Source organism: Cebidichthys violaceus, unplaced genomic scaffold (assembly GCF_023349555.1).
Source record: "Cebidichthys violaceus isolate CVI_PGR_0920_01 unplaced genomic scaffold, fCebVio1.0.p SCAF_6, whole genome shotgun sequence".
Taxonomy (NCBI): Eukaryota; Metazoa; Chordata; class Actinopteri; order Perciformes; family Stichaeidae; genus Cebidichthys; species Cebidichthys violaceus.
Window position 1 is genome coordinate 12944874 of NW_027176816.1, and position 18652 is coordinate 12963525.

General features: G+C 41.1%; 2 protein-coding genes across 8 annotated transcripts in view; one reads left to right on the top strand and one right to left on the bottom strand.

Moving 5' to 3' along the window:
• The window catches only part of arhgef19 (Rho guanine nucleotide exchange factor (GEF) 19), a 24673-nt gene extending 13935 nt beyond the window's left edge, over window positions 1-10738 (top strand). For 2 of the 4 annotated variants that reach the window (XM_068733866.1, XM_068733865.1), the window contains 15 exons: window positions 1977-2688; window positions 2801-3289; window positions 3741-3864; window positions 3945-4030; window positions 4147-4403; window positions 4494-4654; window positions 4769-4921; window positions 5211-5340; window positions 5516-5590; window positions 5688-5777; window positions 5867-6030; window positions 8039-8197; window positions 8288-8367; window positions 8453-8557; window positions 8722-10738. In XM_068733866.1, the coding sequence (XP_068589967.1) occupies window positions 1998-2688; window positions 2801-3289; window positions 3741-3864; window positions 3945-4030; window positions 4147-4403; window positions 4494-4654; window positions 4769-4921; window positions 5211-5340; window positions 5516-5590; window positions 5688-5777; window positions 5867-6030; window positions 8039-8197; window positions 8288-8367; window positions 8453-8557; window positions 8722-8876 (2919 nt within the window). In that variant the 5' untranslated portion in view covers window positions 1977-1997 and the 3' untranslated portion in view covers window positions 8877-10738. Of the gene's footprint in view, window positions 1-1976; window positions 2689-2800; window positions 3290-3740; window positions 3865-3944; window positions 4031-4146; window positions 4404-4493; window positions 4655-4768; window positions 4922-5210; window positions 5341-5515; window positions 5591-5687; window positions 5778-5866; window positions 6031-8038; window positions 8198-8287; window positions 8368-8452; window positions 8625-8721 lie in introns of all 4 variants that reach the window. The other 2 variants (XM_068733867.1, XM_068733868.1) reach the window with 2 other exon arrangements.
• On the bottom strand, window positions 10106-17784 carry LOC137889817 (rho guanine nucleotide exchange factor 7). 4 transcript variants are annotated; one of them, XM_068733874.1, is made up of 12 exons: window positions 17483-17784; window positions 15487-15595; window positions 14574-14720; window positions 14377-14460; window positions 14149-14235; window positions 13636-13723; window positions 13407-13543; window positions 13144-13290; window positions 12244-12330; window positions 11907-11982; window positions 11731-11807; window positions 10106-11270 (listed from the first exon to the last, which is right to left on the bottom strand). In XM_068733874.1, exons 1-12 carry the CDS (start codon window positions 17575-17577, stop codon window positions 11169-11171), a joined length of 1236 nt encoding a protein of 411 aa, XP_068589975.1. In that variant the 5' UTR covers window positions 17578-17784; the 3' UTR covers window positions 10106-11168. The 4 variants fall into 4 exon arrangements, with proteins under 4 accessions (XP_068589975.1, XP_068589978.1, XP_068589977.1 ...); XM_068733877.1 differs by having other exon boundaries at window positions 14377-14425; window positions 17483-17570; XM_068733876.1 differs by lacking the exon at window positions 14377-14460 and having other exon boundaries at window positions 17483-17783.
• Window positions 17785-18652: the final 868 nt, after the last annotated feature.

Genomic DNA, 18652 nt, shown 5'->3' on the forward strand with positions numbered 1-18652 from the left:
TGTGTGTGTGTGTGTGTGTGTGTGTGTGTGTGTGTGTGTGTGTGTGTGTGTGTGTGTGTGTGTGTGTGTGTGTGTGTGGGTGGGTGTGCGCGCGTGCGTGCGTGCGTGCATGCGTGCGTGTGTGCGCGCTAAGTACAGAGGCTGTATGCTGTGAGTAGAGAGGTCTTTAATTAGAGCAGGAAGACATGGCTCAGGAGACACACTATACTAGACTTAATTGTGTGTGCGTGAGTCTGTCCATGCAGGTATGTGTGTGTGACTGGGAAACATCCTGCACGCGTCAATAGTTTCAGGGTCCATCTTGTCATTTCCAGCAGTATCTGCTCAGCTTGTGTGTGTATGCTAAATGAGGCTAAATCCCAAAAATGTTCAAAAGCCAATTAGAAAGTAATCAATCAAACATCCACTCTCTGAATAGTTTATGAAATGTACACATTGCTGCATACTGTTTATTATAACCGAATATACTGTGGCTAACAGTGAATTGTGTGCAGGCAACCATTTTTTGTTGCTGGTTTAGGGGTTTGTCACTGTACTGGTTTAGATTAATATGGCAGTTTATTTTCTTCAGAGCATTCCAGTTTTCTCTCTCGCTCCTGCTTCATATATATATATATATATATAATCATCAACACATTTTATCCACATGAACAGTTTAAAACAGGGGTCTTCAACGTTTTTCAGGCCAAGGACCCCCAAACTGATAGAGAGATATAGCAGGGACCCCCTACTATATATATTGTATAAAATTGTGTTTTATATTAAACTGGGCCTAGTGCCATGTATAAACATACTTTGTTATTGTGCATGCAATACTAAGCTAATCAAATAAACCACAGGTTCATATATTCATGTTTTTATTTTAAACATGTGCAAGGTACAGTGAAGTAGGGTGGCCGTGCCACTGCCATTTAGAAACATACCTTGCATGATAATCATGCATACAAGCTATTCAAATTGACGTTTTTATTTGAAACAAAAATGTGGAAACGAAAATGAGTGATGGCCTATTAGTGCCACTGCCATCCATAAACATGCCTGTTATCTTGCAGTACTTCTGCGGACCCCCTAGGGGTCGCTGACCCCGTGTTGAAGACCTCTGGTTTAGAAACTGATTATAGATAACAACAAAAACTGTATTTAATTTTGTTATAATAATTATTTTATGGTAACCACTTACATTTATTTGAATTTCTTTATTGCAGAGGTTCCGGAACATAAATTGTTTATCCTTTTTCATATGCAGATTATGGTCCATACTTATTCCAGTAAACTTTAAATAGACATTCAAACATGACCTCCACCACCTTCTTGCATAATGTCAATTCATTTTGACTAATATCTGTGAGACGGATTTTTTGATTAGTCCAGAAAACTGCATTCCATTTATATGCATATAGAAAATACATGCTGCATTGGCAAGTTGAATCCATCCTCAAACCCAGAATGTATACATTTTGCTGTAACAAATTTGAATCTCTTTACTAAGCTTAGAGTGTGCCCTAGAATAATTATAATGTTCTCAGTGTTTGATTAGGTACTGTATGAATTTATTTTTCACTGTAACTGAACTGAGACCTGCTATTAATGAAAAAAATATTTTTTCAAGTTGTTTTTAATATTAAAGATGAAAATAATGAAATTATTATTCCGTTAACATACAGTATTAAGGTTTAATTGTGTTGTAACACATTAATAGTATTATTCTGAGATACTAGGTGGAGGGAATTGCACTTTTCAAAAGTGAAACACAAGATTCGACCCCCCTCCCTACACTAATAAGTGTTATGCAAGTAATACATTTATACTTTAAAAAAAAGATTTGATTCCCTACATTTGCATTTAAATGAGGCATTAATGAAGTCTAACGAAATGATAAAAAGATCATGCAGAATTTTGGCCTGAGTAAGTACTACAGACAACAATGTTTTTAGTAAAACAGATTAAATAGTTATTTTCCCTCTCTTCTTTTGCAGCTTTCATGTGTTCGCTCAGCCATGCTTCCTGGGTATGGATTGTCACCTTTTCCTGATTTCCAACCCCACCTTCACGCTTTTCGCTGCCGAGGAGAGAGTCCCAGCATGTGGATCCCTGGCTCAGGGGAGTCCCAGGCTCTGAGCGAGGCCCAGGAGGACAGGCCTCTTCTCCACCCGTGCCATCACAAGCATGTCGCTGTGTGCCAGCAGGAAACATTGGCTTTTATTGCGCTACAACCACCGGTGACTCCTAAACTAAACGGTCTTAGCTCCCCGAGGCCAACCGTTATTCCAGAGACACAATACACAACACACTCCCTGCCCCTGAATGGTTTCACACAAACACTAAATGAACTGAATGACATGCAGAACAGCTGCCACAAGACAGACAATGAGCATGAAACAGCATTGAATTTGAACTCTTGTACACCTGAGGGTGAGTGTGAGCTTGAATGCCATAGTAGCATCAGGACTTCTTTGAAGGAGCAGACAGAAAAACCTTGTGTTGTCACAACAGTATGTCATCCTTTCCATGCTGCGCTCAGCCTCCCTCTACCGTTCCCTCTGTCCTCTCTATACACAAACGGAGACTCCTGGGAATCTCCATTACCTTGCTCCCCATCCTCACCTGAAGGTCCTGGGTTTCAGAGCCTAGACTCCTTCCAGCTTCAGAGGAGGACGTCCCAAGGTTCACTGAAAGAGAAGTCTATCCGTGAGTGTGCAGCTGTTTTCCGCTATGGACAAAGTTTATGTAACAAATCCTGTTTAAAAGCTCATTACATGCTTTCCCTTAATCTGATATTAAGTTATTTTCTTGTTTCCAGGGCGAAAGATGCAGGTTTATTCGCCCGACAGCCAGAGCGATGAATCTCTCAGCAGCCCAATCCTGGACGCAGACTACATCTTCCCAGGACCTTTTGCATCTTTCCTGGAAGAGGACCTAAGTGGATTATCCTCCCTGGAGGCCACTTCAAGGCCTTCATCCACAGACGGCCTTACAGATCTCCCAAACCTCAGTCATGATGATATTTTCAATCTACCTGAGGAACCACTGCAGATAATAGAGGACTCAATGACAGCGGTGGGGGAAGACAGCGGGAGTGTAGAGATGTCAAGTGCCACAGGGGGGAGCTTTTTGTCCCGCAGCCGACAGGGGGATCAAGAACGGCGGCGCTTCTCGGCTTCAGAGCTGATATCCAGGCTGCAGCTCTCTCAGAGGAAGAGCTCCTTCACATTGAAGCTGGGCAAGTCGCTGTCTGCGCGGGTCGCCTCCAGAGACAGAGGCTCCAACAGCCTCAGCCCCAACGCTGACTGTGAGTAGAGAACAGAATCAACATCATGGTAACATAACATTGAAGGGTAGTCCATACACCAACCAAGAGCAGTATAAAAAACACAAAAAACAACTGGCCTTCTCCTTGAACAAAGACAAAAGACGAGGCAGATTAATGACAAATTAAAGGAAAACTCATCTTAAAGTGTAAGCACATCACTCAATGTCAAATCTATCTAACGCTATGTGTTACTCCCAAAGACTAATTTACATGTTTGGTAGATGAAGAAATTGGCACAAACTGGGCTCAAAGAGCCCTTAAACAACTAATTATGTCAAGTGTTGCAGCAGTTTTTCCTCTTATGAAGCTGTCCCTAAACATCCAGAGAGGTTCAAACTGATAGTATCGTTTCATGAACCTTCATTGTATGAGGTCTATTGCTTCTCCCCTGTACCTCACACCTGCACCGTGTGCTTTTTATCCTCTTTAGATAAGTCCAACTGCAGGCACCGCGGCTGTAGTGATAGCGCCCCCCACAGTCCTGTAGGACCTGCACCTACTCCGCCCAGCAGTGACAATGGCATGCCTTTGCATCGGTGGAGCACAAAACTCGGGTAAATACAGTTTTAAACTATTTATAAATTGCACAGATTAAAGGATATGTGTTGATGTCAGTTACATTTCTTTTTTACAGAATGCGAAAGAAATCCATAGACGAGGACTTCTGCACACTTCAAACTGTTGCTAGTTCATATCGATTATCACGGTTTTTGCCTAGTTGTAAGTCTCCCTTGGACTTGGATTTTTTTTTTCAAAACTGTTTAGCTATTTGCAACTAATTAAACCAAGACTTTGGTTGAATTTTCCTCTGACATCCCCTCTCTACTTTCCTGCAGCTATTCTGTACCAGGAATACAGTGACGTTGCCATCAACAGAGAGATCCAGAGGCAGCAAGGGAAGGAGCCAAGCACAGAGGATGAGGTGCTCAGGGATGAGGGGTCAGACGGGATTCCGTCTCCTTCTAACCTGTCTCCATCCAGCTCCTTTCGCTCCTCGCGAGGCTCTGCTTTTGCACTGTGGCAGGACATCCCCGATGTTCGAACCAGCGACCAGCTCGACAACTTCAGCAATGAGGAACGTAAATTACAGGAGGTGAATGAAACATCGCAGACCGCCACAGCCGTTTGCCAGTTCCTGTACTGTAGATGACCCGGCTGACTTACTGTCTCTCCCTTAACTCAGGCAAAGTTTGAGCTGGTGACGTCTGAGGCCTCCTACATTCGGAGTTTGACCATCGCAGTGGACCACTTCATGTTGTCGCAGGAGCTCGCAGAGTGTCTTGGAGCTCAGGATAAGCAGTGGCTCTTCTCCAAGCTGCCTGAAGTCAAAGGTGTCAGTGAGAGGTGAAGTAATATGCTGCCAGTGTGCCTCTGTTGCCCTTCAATTCTTTATCCTAACATCTCAGTCGTAATGTCTCCTTCTCTGAGTGTATTTTCTGCTCACTCTGTGCCTTTTAGGTTTCTTCAGGACTTGGAGCACAGGCTGGAGGAAGACATTCTGCATTTCGACGTGTGCGACATCGTCCTGGAACACTGCCCGGCCCTGCGAAGGGTTTATTTACCTTATGTAACCAACCAGGCATACCAGGAGCAGACATACCAGCGTTTGCTGTGAGTAACTGTGTAACGTATCAGCTGTTTGAGACCTAAACAGGTACTATCTCTTTGTGCGGCTGTGGTGCATAAAATCCAATTGTTTCATGCTGGAGTTCCATAATTTCCTCTAAGTCTGTTCAGGTGTTATTTTAGTCCTGCATGACTTAACTTGCAGATGTTTCATCTCGAGGAGGCTAACATTTTTTTCTTCTTCTCAGGGTTAAAAAGCTTGCTGGTATTTACACCCACTTTCACTAAAAGTCATGAAATAGTTTCTCTAAATGCACTCGTCTTGTCCTCTCAGGCACGAGAACCCTCGTTTCCCCGGCATCCTGGCTCGTATGGAGGAGGACCCTATCTGCCAAAGACTTCCTCTGACCTCTTTTCTAATCCTCCCGTTTCAGAGGATCACCCGGCTCAAAATGCTGGTGGAGGTACACCATCAAACGTTCACTGCAGTTTGCACTTGAAACCCAATTAGGTGCTGTAAATGGGGTAATACCGTAGTATGTGGACCAGCTAAGCAATTTGCCGCAGCAGGTTTTTTCCCCAACAAAAGTATTATTCACTTTTGTTGGCATGTCTTCAAAAAACATATTTACTTTTCAGAACATCTTAAAGAGGACGACACCAGGCTCCCGAGATGAGGACACTGCTACGAAGGCTTTCAATGAGCTAAAAAAGGTGGTGATTATCATCTCTAATAGCCAGTTGGATTGGTACCTGTATTATCACTGGTGAGGCACAACAGCAATAACCATGTTGATATGTGTTGTCTTAGATCATCAAAGAGTGTAACTCCAGTGTGCAGTCAATGAAGAGGATGGAGGAACTTATTCACCTCAATAAGAAAATCAATTTTGAGGGAAAGGTGACCGAAGTCATTGTAAATTGGCCATTTTTTGTATCTGCGTTGTTAACAGTGTTTCTTATTCAGCAACTTATTTCCTTCCTTTGTAGATCTTTCCTCTGATCTCTCAGTCCCGCTGGCTGGTGAAGCACGGTGAACTCCTGGAAGTGGACACTCAGACAATGAGTATTTCTGGATCAAAGCTCAAGTTGCCCACCAAGCCTGTGTACCTTCACCTATTCAATGACTGTCTACTGCTGTCCCGGAGGAAGGAGTGAGTGAGATGCAGTCGAAACAAAGAGACCAATGACTAAAATATTGCACTGATTGCTGACTCATGATAACAAACAAGGACTTGTTTTATGTATTAAACACAAGTTAAATGATAAATCTGTCTGAATACAATGCTCACATGTCATATACGCACATGTTGACGTGATCATCCCTCCACTCCAAACTGGTCTTGCAGCAATCCCTTCCCACAGCAACAACACTGCAATGACTAAAATAGAATAGACAATACTTTATTTTCTACTTTTGCGTGCAAAAGGAAGAAATATTTCTTTGATTTGCAATGTGCAAAATCTGCTATTAAAAAGGGTACATTATACACATTATACATTATCATTTTCAGACAAGACACATTAAACCATTTATATAAAAACACACAATAGAAGCTATATTAAACCAGGTTATTGATGGTGAGGACTGAATGCAAGGGTAAATATAAAATGCTGTGTGCTGAGGTAGCAAGCAAAAAAAAATAAAAAATCTACTGTGCTTATTTTGAGCAAAAATGCTTACAGTATCCTTCCACAATAGTTCAGCAGGTAAAAGCTCCAGGAATCCACAAAGAAAAAACAACTGTAGCTGTGAATGATAACTACTTTATTTATCTAACTTCGACTGCTGAAACCTCATGATAGCTTTGGGTGTACTTTAGAATGCTTTTTTGCACAGAACAAGGATTTGGTTTTTCCCTCTTCTTTCTTCTTCGCATTAGGAAGAGATCTCCTTACAGACAATTATCTTTTAATCTACTTATGGCATGCAAATATTGTAGTTTGACATTTGGAGAAATTGGCTTATGCACTTACTTGTCGAGCGTTGGATGAGAACATTGAAATCACTTATACGAATATATATATATATATATATATAAGTGGTTTCAATGTTCTCATCTAACTCTGGACAAGTGCATAAGCCAATTTCTCCAAATGTCAAACTACAATATTTGCATGCCATAAGTAGATTAAAAGATAATTGTGTGTGTATATATATATATTCAACAATAATTATAATACTACTACTACTAATAATAATAATAATAACAATATAATAATGATAATATAATAATAATAATGGTCTGAAAACAGCACATAGACTGCACCAGTTTTCACTAGGATTATCTCACGCTTTTACAAGCATAACAGAATGCAGTAATTTTAAATAAGCCTCATCTCATCTCATCTTCAACCGCTTATCCGGGATCGGGTCACGGGGGCAACAACTCCAGCAGGGGACCCCGAACTTCCCTTTCCTGGGCCACATCAGCCAGCTCTGACTGGGGGATCCTGAGGCGCTCCCAGGCCAGTTTGGAGATATAGTCTCTCCACCTGGTCCTGGGCCTCCCTCGGGGTCTCCTCCCAGCTGGTAGTGCCTGGAACACCTCCCCAGATGCCCGAACCAACTCAACTGGCTCCTTTCCACACAAAGGAGCAGCGACTCTACTCCGAGTCCCTCACGGATGACCGAACTTCTCACCCTATCTCTAAGGGAGATGCCAGCCACCCTCCTGAGGAAACCCATTTCGGCCGCTTGTACCTGCGATCTAATTCTTTCGGTCATGACCCAGTCCACATGACCATAGGTGAGGGTAGGAACGAAGATTGCCCGGTAGATAGAGAGCTTTGCCTTGCGGCTCAGCTCTTTTCGTCACAACGGTGCGGTAGAGTGACTGCAATACCGCCCCAGCTGCTCCGAATCTCCGGCCAATCTCACGTTCCATTGTTCCCTCACTCGCGAACAAGACCCCGAGGTACTTGAACTCCTTCACTTGGGGTAAGGACTCATTCCCTACCTGAAGTGGGCAATCCACCGGTTTCCTGCTGAGAACCATGGCCTCAGATTTGGAGGTGCTGATTTAAATAAGCCACGACCACTTAAAACTTCAACTCATAGTGGCTTTAAAGATACACCAGCTGGTTATTAATGTGGGAAAAAAAAATCACATGCACTGTCTGCTGGTGATCTTGATAATAAACCGCCATCTTTTTTTTCAGCACGTGGAAGTTCATGGTGTTTGTACACGCCAAGATAGGAGAGCTGAAAGTGAAGGACCTCAGTCAGAAGCTGCAGGGCATCTCAGGCTTCATCTTCCACTTGCAACTGTGTGGAGGTCAACAGCTCAAACACCAAATCCTGCTCAAGTCACACACCGAGTGAGTAACAACAATAATTAAGTATGCCTAAGTATAAACAGGTAGCTTCAGCTGACGGTGATGTAACTGCTCTTTCTTGTGTCTACCAAGGAGCGGGAAGCAGAGATGGATTACAGCAATGTTTCCATCTGATCCGCTCGAAGACATTGAGCAAGCCAGTGAGAATGATGGTCAGTAGAGAGCTTTAGGTGCACTATGAATCAGTGGAAACCTTTTAATCCTCTCATTCATCTTTTTCCTGTCTTTTCCACTTAGATATATCCCAGGTTCAGTGCATCAAAAGTTATCAGGCCCAAGAGCATGACGAGTTAACACTGGAGAAGGCCGACATTCTTCATGCTAAGACCATTACAAGTGATGGTAAGAGTCTGGATAAAGTCCTCTTTTAGATAAACTTCATTCCGACCTCAACCTGCACCTACATTAGGTAAATCTGTCCCACTGGCCATCTGAGTTTAAATCTGGTGCTAGATGTGTATGTGCAGTGGTTTCTTTGATGTCAAAGGGATGTTGTCTTTCACCAGGCTGGGTAGAAGGCATCAGACTGTCTGACGGGGAACGGGGCTGGTTCCCCAAAACCTACGTGGAAGAGATCACAAGTCGCAGCGCACGCCTCCGCAACCTCCGAGAAAATATTCGCATCAAATGTGTCACGCAGAAACTGGAGGGGGAAGACTAATCACTTTTACTGCAACTTGTCATGTGTCAAAGGTGTGTTTCAGTCGTTACATTTCTAAGCTTCTTGATCATTTTAGTTTTCATTTTAGATGGAAGTGGGACCTACTTGTAGTATGCAGGTGCTAAAAAAAGCCAACATTTTTAACTGTGTGGGCATTTTTCTTTAGCAAGCTAACTGCAAAAGTCTTGATGTGAATGAGAGTACAAGGCTTTTCATTCTCTTCTTTTAATAATACATTTTTAGCTGAAATTACTTTTATACAACACGAGTCATGTTCACATTAGGACATTTTTTGTGGGAGCAATCACTTAATGCATGCTTTTCACACTTTAATTTCAGAAGACAGATAAAAAGTTGCGAAAACTTACGGAGATAAATGAAAACCTGATTTTATTTTATTTTTGTCCATCCAATATCTGATACACTACAGTACAGTGCATCAGTGTGCAACAGTTCATCTCCATCCATTAATTGTTCCTGGCCTCTTTATTAAAGAGGAGGTCCAGACAAGGATACTGAAGAATGGTGGTGGTTTTCATTTGTGAAATCAAAGATGATTTCACAAATCTGCTGTAACATAAATGAAGGACAGATTATCTAATTAACAAGGCCACAATACACAAATAAGAGTTAGGCTGACTATATTTTTAATTTTTTTTGTCAACAAAAAACAAACAATTTATCCTACTGACAAGTATTGTCTGTGTAGCTGAAGATTGATATATCTTATTCCTCTCTGCCATAGAGCTCCATTGGTGTCCAAAAACAATTAAACACACATCAATGAGCCAAACTCAATGATATTCCTTCGTTACCATGAACACACACAACAGTACATAAACCATCCCACTGATGCAAATACTGACTAAAGCACCAAATACGTATTAATGCACAGCTGAAAATAGTCCCCAACAAATGCACTATTTACTCCTGTTTGAGTAACTTTTGCTAAAAAACTACAGTGCCCGTTTGTTTTAGGGAATGATTTTAGTTGATTTAGTTTAGGGAAACTATTTATGTGTGACTCATTTTAAATCTTCAGTGGGAACAAGTTGGACTTGGTGCTGAGTGCCACAGACATGGTAAGGATTGTTGGTTTTGTTCTTTTTACTGCGTTTGTTGACAGTAAGAAAAATACAAAATAATTGTACAATTGTAAAGAAATGGACTCCTACCAAATTCACCTCAGGACACATTTACATTGACCCTCAGTGTGGTAAAAGGGTAAAGGTTTTACCCCACTTCAACTAACTTTTATAAACTTTAACCCCAGTTGAACAAACACTAGAAATTGTTATATTACACTTATCATACAGGATCAAGTAATACTGTCATATACTAAGGACTGAATTACATTTAGGTCTACATCGTCAACATTGTTCCCCTCATTAGTTGCAAAAATCCCCAAATGACCAAAAGCGCAGTGTAACTGAGCTGAGACCAGTTATTAATGAACCGCTATAATCAACATTCAATTGTAAACTCTTCCAGTGGCACATACAATGTTTATAACCCCCTTTTTTTCTACGTCTGCGTTGTGAGTTGTAATTTAATTGGTTGCTGTTGCAGCATGTGTATTTATACTCCTCTAGCTGGTTGTTCTCAAAGGAGATTCTGATGTAAATGTACTTAAGTGCAAATGGCTTCATGTATAAAGAGTAGAAAATGATTAATTTACTATTATGACTGTAATTTATGTGAACAAAGACTTCATAGATATTATTACATTCCATAACTATGAAGTTTTCAGTTTGATTCATTTCTAATACCAACATATAAATACTGTAATACACTGGATGTTTACTGGATCTCTGCACACTACTGTAAATGTTTAACCATTGTAATAAATACAGATACTTACATTTTTTGTTGTGTTGAATAAACAACTCTTAAAAGTTTTTTTAAAGTTTATTGTGGAAAAAGTCAAACATTATGTATTTTATAGTAAAGACATCAAAGCTAAGTATGTACAGTTGCTTCAGTACTATTTTCTTCAGTAAGTAACCCTTATAGCGCTACAGACTAACATTTTTTTATCAGTGGTCTAGCCTTAAACTGGGTCATGACCTTGTTTCTGTTTGTCCCCACATGAAAGAGAACTAAAAGTGTCTTTTTAGTCCCTCAGTGTAACAATATCACATACAGTATTGATATACTGTATACATTTCAGAGCCTTCAAACTGCTGTATCTTCATCTTGTGGCACAAGTATACATAACAGTCATATGTACATACTATCTACATGTTATTTCAGATTTGTAATAAAAGTCAAGCTTCTCCACATTCAGATGAGTCAGCTGCGACCATTGATCTGGCACTCCTTCCTGCTCCTCTGCAGCTTTGGCATTATTGGAGGTGCAGTGGGACTCACAGTAACGTGACTGTTTCTGTCTGGCTGCAGGTTAAAGAAAAAAAATCTTGTTGGTGCAAAGTTTATTCACATTTGAGGCAAAGCCAAACCAGTTGTGAACTAGGAATGTTACATGCAGAACTGTAACACTGACGCATGCATTTGAAAGTAGTCAACAGAAATGGAAGGATATGTTGTAAATGCTAGGCTAAAACAAAAAACATAAAATATTCACTGTCTATTAACTTTGTTTTCGTCTACACCAACAGGGCTACTGAGGGAAATATATGGCTCTTTAGTTGCTAAATGCTTCACTACGTTCACCAGTCTCTAACTAGTCCAACGGCAAATGGCAGTTTGAAACATACAATGACAAAGTATTGACAACGCCACAAAAAATTCCCCAACTCTGCAGTTCCCCTCTCTTAGCTCTTTGTTTTAACACCCAAACACTATTCTTTACCATTTTATATTCCTTAAAAGATGTCAAACAACACAGTCTAACCTGTTGTAATTGAAACATCCAGTTCCGATAATCCTCCAGACGGGTACAAGAGACCTGCAGGGGCTCCACCAGCTCACCTAAAACACAACAACGATTATGAAATGACTATTTCTTGCTATAATCAAATGCTACATTTAGCCAAGAAAGTATTAATGCCAGATGTTTGCACAGCATACCTATCAGCTCAAACTCCAGCCGTCCAGGCAGGGCGGACCTCTCAACTGCTCTGACGCTGTGTCGGGGCAACCTGCCCTGTTAGAGGTGACATAGAAGAAATAGAAATGCTTTAAATTGTCCAGAGTTTTCACTTTACAATCATACAACGATTGTACAGGAGAAAAACTACTGACTGAAATGACTGAAGGCAAGTGTTAGTTACAAAATGTTCCACCCATGCTATATGTCATGTGTCAAAAGAACTAGTCCTGTGTAAAGATTACAGGGACAGGCAGTTATGCCACAGTGGTTGAGGAGGTATTATTATGGATTTTTCCCATAGTCGTTTTACAGTACCTCATATCTTATATTCAGGCGCTTGTTGTCGACTGACAGCAGCAGGACGTCTTGAGGGAAGAGAACCATCAGTCTTTCTTGGAGTCCCTGAAAGAACAAAGCCATGTCACTGCTGCTGTTGTATTAGCTGTTCAAAACAGAGAGTACCACTGACAAAATACTGTGACATTTCAAATAATGTTCTCTATAATATAGAGTGGACACTTATAACTACCATATTGACATGTGCCATGAGTAGCATTTTTTTAAAGCACAGCTGCAGTTTATTACAAGTTGTCTTATATTTGTAACTTGGTCCATATTTGAAATTAGTAATAATATTATAGTGCATTCCAACTTAATTGGTGAGACATGCTTATGTGGCTATGTTGCTATAAAGTCAGGGGGTTAATTTACTTTATTGTGATAATGATAATGAATAGAAAAGATGGCCAAATAACCAAAATAAGACCCAAGTTGTAGTAAATGTGAATTATCCTTTAACATAAAAAAATTTCCATTTCGATCTTCTGTTAAATAAATGAGAGGCCATAACTGGAAGCAGACTCTACAGTACATGCCACATTATATGCCAGTAGGTCAAATTTAACATGAAACATGACTTACTTAGAACTGTTTTATAAAAGGAAATGTGGTTTTGATTTTCAGATACTTTGACAAAAACAAGAAGTATTCTTGTAAGTGGTGGTTCATCTGTCATCAGGTGGTAAGTATGGAAGGACATAGAGGACTTGGGTAAAAAGATGTTTTAATCTTTTCGGTTTAGTTTGGTGTGGAGCTTGGCAGTTTCAGAAGTTAACTTGTTTTCATGCTGACAAATGAGTAATTCTTGCTCTCCAATTATTTTTTATCCATGCTCATTTGTAGATTCTTAATCCAGTGTGACAGAGTATTTATTACCTGTCTCTGTGTGTTGATGATATGGACGATAGATGTGTATCCTGGCTGACCCATGTGCTGTATCGGCGAGCCCTCCCACTGCCAAATGGGAGCTTGTAGTAAGTACTTTTTCAGTTCTTCTCTTTTCCAGTGCTCATCACAGGGTAACTAGGGAAGACATATGATATGGTATACACATATGATATTAATTGTATTCATTACCATTTAACTTGTCTACTTTTTCATGTAGAGTTGTAAGCAGATGTACAGCAGTTGGTCATTACAAGATAGGAGAGAGCGCAGTGGGAGGGACTCATGGGTTGTGCCATTGACTTGTATCTCCTATCTTCTATGTGTTGCATCCATTTCTGTAGCTCTGCAGAACTGGCGCATATGAAGACCTTGGAGTCCACCATTGGACCTGGATGGAAGAGGGAACAACATAAATCATGCTCAGTACTTTACACTGTGTTTCCGTGTCTCAGCTGAATTTGGACATTTCCGCAGACTCACCGCTGATCTCAAACATGTGTGGTGAATGTGACGTTTTAGGGTCAATAGAGACAGCTTCCAAAGAAAGTCCAGAAAGGGGAAGGATGCCCTGTGAGATAAGATAGCACAAAAGTGTCAGGATAAAGTAATGTGCTTCAGTTTCCTCCGAAGGGATCGTGATGCATTTTTATTATTATTGTCCCCTAAAAAGCTGGTATGGCTTCTGTGTGATTGCCCATTTACACATCCAGCAGATACTGAGCTCCTATGCTCTTGTCCGACTTCTGTATTTTTCAATCTGGACCCTATTTTCCAATGCTTTTGTGTTGTCAGAGTTTGTTGTGTTGGAGTTTGTCGAAGTAGGAAAAGTACAGCTTAGTGTTATCTAAAAGATGTTGTTGTACCCATTAGTCACTTTAGAAACAAAAAATGAAAAAATCGGGTTCAAAAAATACAGAAGTTACCCTTTAAAGTGTGTTTGAATCTTAGCCACCATTTGGCATTTCATTTTTAAGTAAAATGCACAAAGAATACCTCATAAATGAAGTCTTGTCGAGGATGGTCCAGGGAAAGGATCAAGAGGTGGAAAGAAAATAACACCAGGAAGTGTTCACTGGTTTCCTGTGCGGGGAAAAACATGAAGACGTGTGACAACAATTTAACACCAAACAAGCTGTACAATTTTTGTTTTAAAGTGCAGGAGGTGTAGGCTCATAGTGTCAGAGTTTCAAGAGTTCACATAGGCAATATAATGAAACTGACCTGTTTCACTATTTTTCCAATGAAAGATGTTGCTTGCCAGTTTAAGGTACTGTATGGAATCCAACAACTAGAGCAGTATTGCAACTCACAAAGAAAACATATTCTCAAAGAGGATTTCAGGATAGACCCTTTCAGGGTGATGTTTGGGTGGAGCCACGCCTCATAACAGCTGACACCCATGTGCAAAGCAGTGTTACCTGTGTGTAGCTGTTGTAGAGAGACACCAGGGAGGAGTGGATGATCTCTCCATACATGTGTGCAGGTTGGCCCTCCCACTCCCTGATTGGCTGGTGGGAGTAAATCCTGTTGCGTAACTGGTCTCTGCTCCTGCCCCACAGCACCACCTACAGACACAAAACTGTATCAACCCATGTGTATTGGTTATGATTTGTACATTTCAATGTTTTGTAGGTTTTCCATTGGTTGGCCATTTCCCCTTAGTTGTAATAAACTGTGTATCTTCTTAGTGAAAAAGAAAGACTCCTGCATACTCTATGTTACTAAATGTGTTTGTGCCATCTCATGTCACTGCCCCATCAGTGTTTTTATGTGGCCACATGTTTCACAGAAAGATGAGTCATGCATTACACAGCTAATTGGAGCTTGTTTCACTGTTGCAAGCCTCTATAGTCATTTTTATTCGTGCAAATGTTGCACAATCAAGGGGGATTTGGTTTCTGAAATTGTTGTTTTTTTGGGAGTTGGCAGCTTCATATTTAGACAATTTCTCATTCAAGTGGAAAGAAGTGCGAAAACTCAAGTTTGTGTGGCAGTGTGACAGTTGAATCACACCAAACTGGGAATGCAGAATCTCTCACTTTTGTTGTGGAAATTCCTACGGTGTGTAAACAGTGCGTGTCTGGCCTCAACACAAATAACTGCACTGAGGAACAGTTGAAACTGTTCATATTCATGTGAGGCACATCTCGCCACACTCTGCTCGAGCGCTAAAAAAGTGTTGCAGTGTTTGCCCAAAGTGAGCCACATGTGTTCTTACTGTGAAAAGTGCATGATGAAGTTTCCGCCTGTGTCTTTGTCACACACATACACACTCGCACATCACACGCACACACACACATGCACACACGCACACATCACACACATAGCGACCTCTTGTTCCAGGTGACGTATAGAAGGGTGGCGCAGTGGTGGCGGGGGCTGCTCATCTCTGCTGGTCCTCACTGACAGCTGAAGCCTGGTCTCTCCCAGACTCCACACCCTGAATAAACACATTTCATCAGTCACGTAGCAGCACTCAAATTTAGTGGTTAGCTTCGTGGCCTCATTGTTGCACGGATGTGGGTTCAGTTTCTGGTCCTGTCTGTGCAATGTAAATGTTAAAGTGCATGTTCTATTTGGCTCTGTCTTGCTACAGGGGTCCACAAACTATGTTTGTGGACCCCTGTTTGCATGTGTTCCCTAATGGTGCTTGGACTGACTACAGCCCTGGTGAGCCTCTAAGAAAAATAAATAGAGATTGAAGAGCAACAGAGCATATCACAATTTAAATGACTGGTCTTGATCCTCCTGCAGCCCAGCGGCAGACAGACGTAATCAGATTACAGTAGTCAGAGCAGAGACGGACACCTCCCCCCTTACTGCCATATTTTGTAGCCAATGCCGCACATACTAATTCGAAGCCGGTTTTGAATGTGCGCTGTAGTGGACATACACAGAAAAAGTGACAAAATTAAGTATAGTAAAAACAATCATGCATACAGAAAATGGTTACATTTTTTAGTATGATGTTTATGTAATCTATTGTCCCACAATGCAACGCACAATGGAAGCAGAGGAACTACTCACAATACATGATATGCAGATAGATGATAGATGCCGTCCATAAATGCCTAAATAAGCAGTGACATGGTGGTACCTCTCAGGGTTTCTGGCTCAGTTACTCTGGGTGTGTTTATGGAAAACATTGTAAGATGCCCTTTGGTAAATCCTCTGCTTGGTGGATCAATATGTGGAGCACCTTATAGCACTCAAAATGGCATGGGAGGACGTCAAAGCAGTTTTTGAAAAGGTATCAGTCAAGAGGTCACCAATGATGAATGTTTTTTCATCTTGAGTTTTGAGTATTCTTTATAGAGGCTCATCTACAGGCTCGCATTGCAATCTCAAGCTATGAATGCTGGTATGTGACATTGGTCCATGCTATATACCTGCCCCCATAAAAATAAACATGAATTAAGTAAATGAAAAACAGAAACATTTCAATGTGTGGATGATGGTGGCGAGAAGGAGCATTACATTTTTGGAAAAATACTTGTCGTTTTCCCATTGTAAAGTTTACTTAGCGGTCCCGTTTCAAATTCATACTTTGAATGATGTTATTCAGATACCAACACAGTCAAAATCAGTAATTAAGACAGCACTTTATACTGAGAGATAAACAGTCACTAGTGTGTATCTTATATGCGAGTGTTCATCTTTGTCTGTGCATGGGTTGCGACCATAAGTAGTAATCGACCAGATAAGTAGTAATTATTTAACAACCACACATAAGAACTGGTAGTTACTATTGTAATTATCCTCTGGTAATCCCTTAGCCTTAGAACAAGAGGGGATTTGTCCCGCCCTGACTTTGTATTAAACCCCTCCATGATTCAGCCATTGTCTTCTAGTAAGCTGCTAATCACATCAGTGCAGCATCACCGAGTCCCCAAGTTCATGTTCAGTAAATAGGAGCCAATTAGTTATCCGGTCTTGTTGTTCTGCTGGGTGCTGATAAGTGGAAATCATATGGATGAAATGTGTTGTTCTGCAGGTGTTTTTTATTGCGGTTAAAGGGAATTGAATCTTTTCTTCTCTGCACTACCTGGAAGATTTCTGTGTAAAAGCCCATCCTGTTGCTCTGTGAAAACAAGCATTTAGTGTCACTGCTTCCTCCTGCAGAACTCACTGATACACAAAACCACATTTAAACAAACCTAAAAGGTACTCTCTTTGAAGCCGTGAAGATAAACACAATACATTTGACTCAATCCTCGTTTTGTTCCAGGATCCAAGTACAGACATAACTGTGTAAATTCCCCACCTTTGCTTTTCTATTTTTGAGCAGTTCTCAGCTTTAAATCATAAACTTATATTCATGTCTTACCCTAAATTGTCTCCAGAGAGTTCCAGGAGCTCGATCTCATCAGGCCCCACCTCGTCCACTCCAGTATGCCTCTGGGTCACACTGCAGCATCCCATGTTGGACGAGGAGTCTGTCCCTCTCCGCCTGTCTCAGCTTCTAGTCCACACACTGAGCACCATCTGCCCAGACAATCATCCCTGCTGTGTGTGTGTGTGTGTGTGTGTGTGTGTGTGTGTGTGTGTGTGTGTGTGTGTGTGTGTGTGTGTGTGTGTGTGTGTGTGTGTCTGTGTCTGTGTCTGTGTGTGCCACACTTAAACCAAAGAGATAACAGAAAAACGGGGGCTGGTTGGGTCCAAAAGAGGATATTGTTCGCTAGAGAAGAGAAGGGAGGGGGTGGTGTCGCTAAGCTCTAGTTCCTTCTTTTTGCCAGCATGCAGTTTATATTTAAATAGAGCCACAAGAACGAAAGGTGTTGACGCCTTTGAAGAGGAATTGAAGATAAAAGTGGCAAAAAAGTTTTTGTTGAGTCGCAGCTTTTGTAGTTGTTCCTTCCTTCCTGTCAGTTGGCTGTCTGCAGAGAACTGAACAGTTTCCTTGGTTGTTTTCTCTATTGACGGTCTGAGCTCACAATGGGACCTTGCTGGCGCTCTACCATGACAAATAAAAACTGGTTCCATTGTTAATTAAAGCTTCCCATTTGTAGATGTAAAAATGCTGCTGCTACAGATACTAAACCTCTTCATGTTGATAAAGTAAGACTCTGATGCTCCCAGCCTCCTTGTTAAGAAGTATGTAGATGAAGCAAGGATCCTGTTGGAAAAGATGGGAACATGCCAGCCTGTGTTTACATGCAAAACTCATGAATATTGATAGGCAAGTGAAATAATTATGAGTCATGAAATGGAGAGGTACAGGGCTGCAGTCAAAACAACAAGCCACAACAACTGTTGCCCTGTGTTGATCTTCCTGGTTAGAATTACAGTAAGATGGTGGGAGGGTTTGTACACAATCACGTCTGAGTGTTTCTGGCTTTCCACAAGGCAAGAGCTGTTTCTGTGAAGTGAGGCAACTTGATGTAAGATGAGTGACTGATATATTTTCCATTTGTCTCAGCTGTTGATTTCTGCGTTGATTAAAGCAAACAAGTCTATTAATATACTGTTCAATGACATTTTACGACATACTACACTA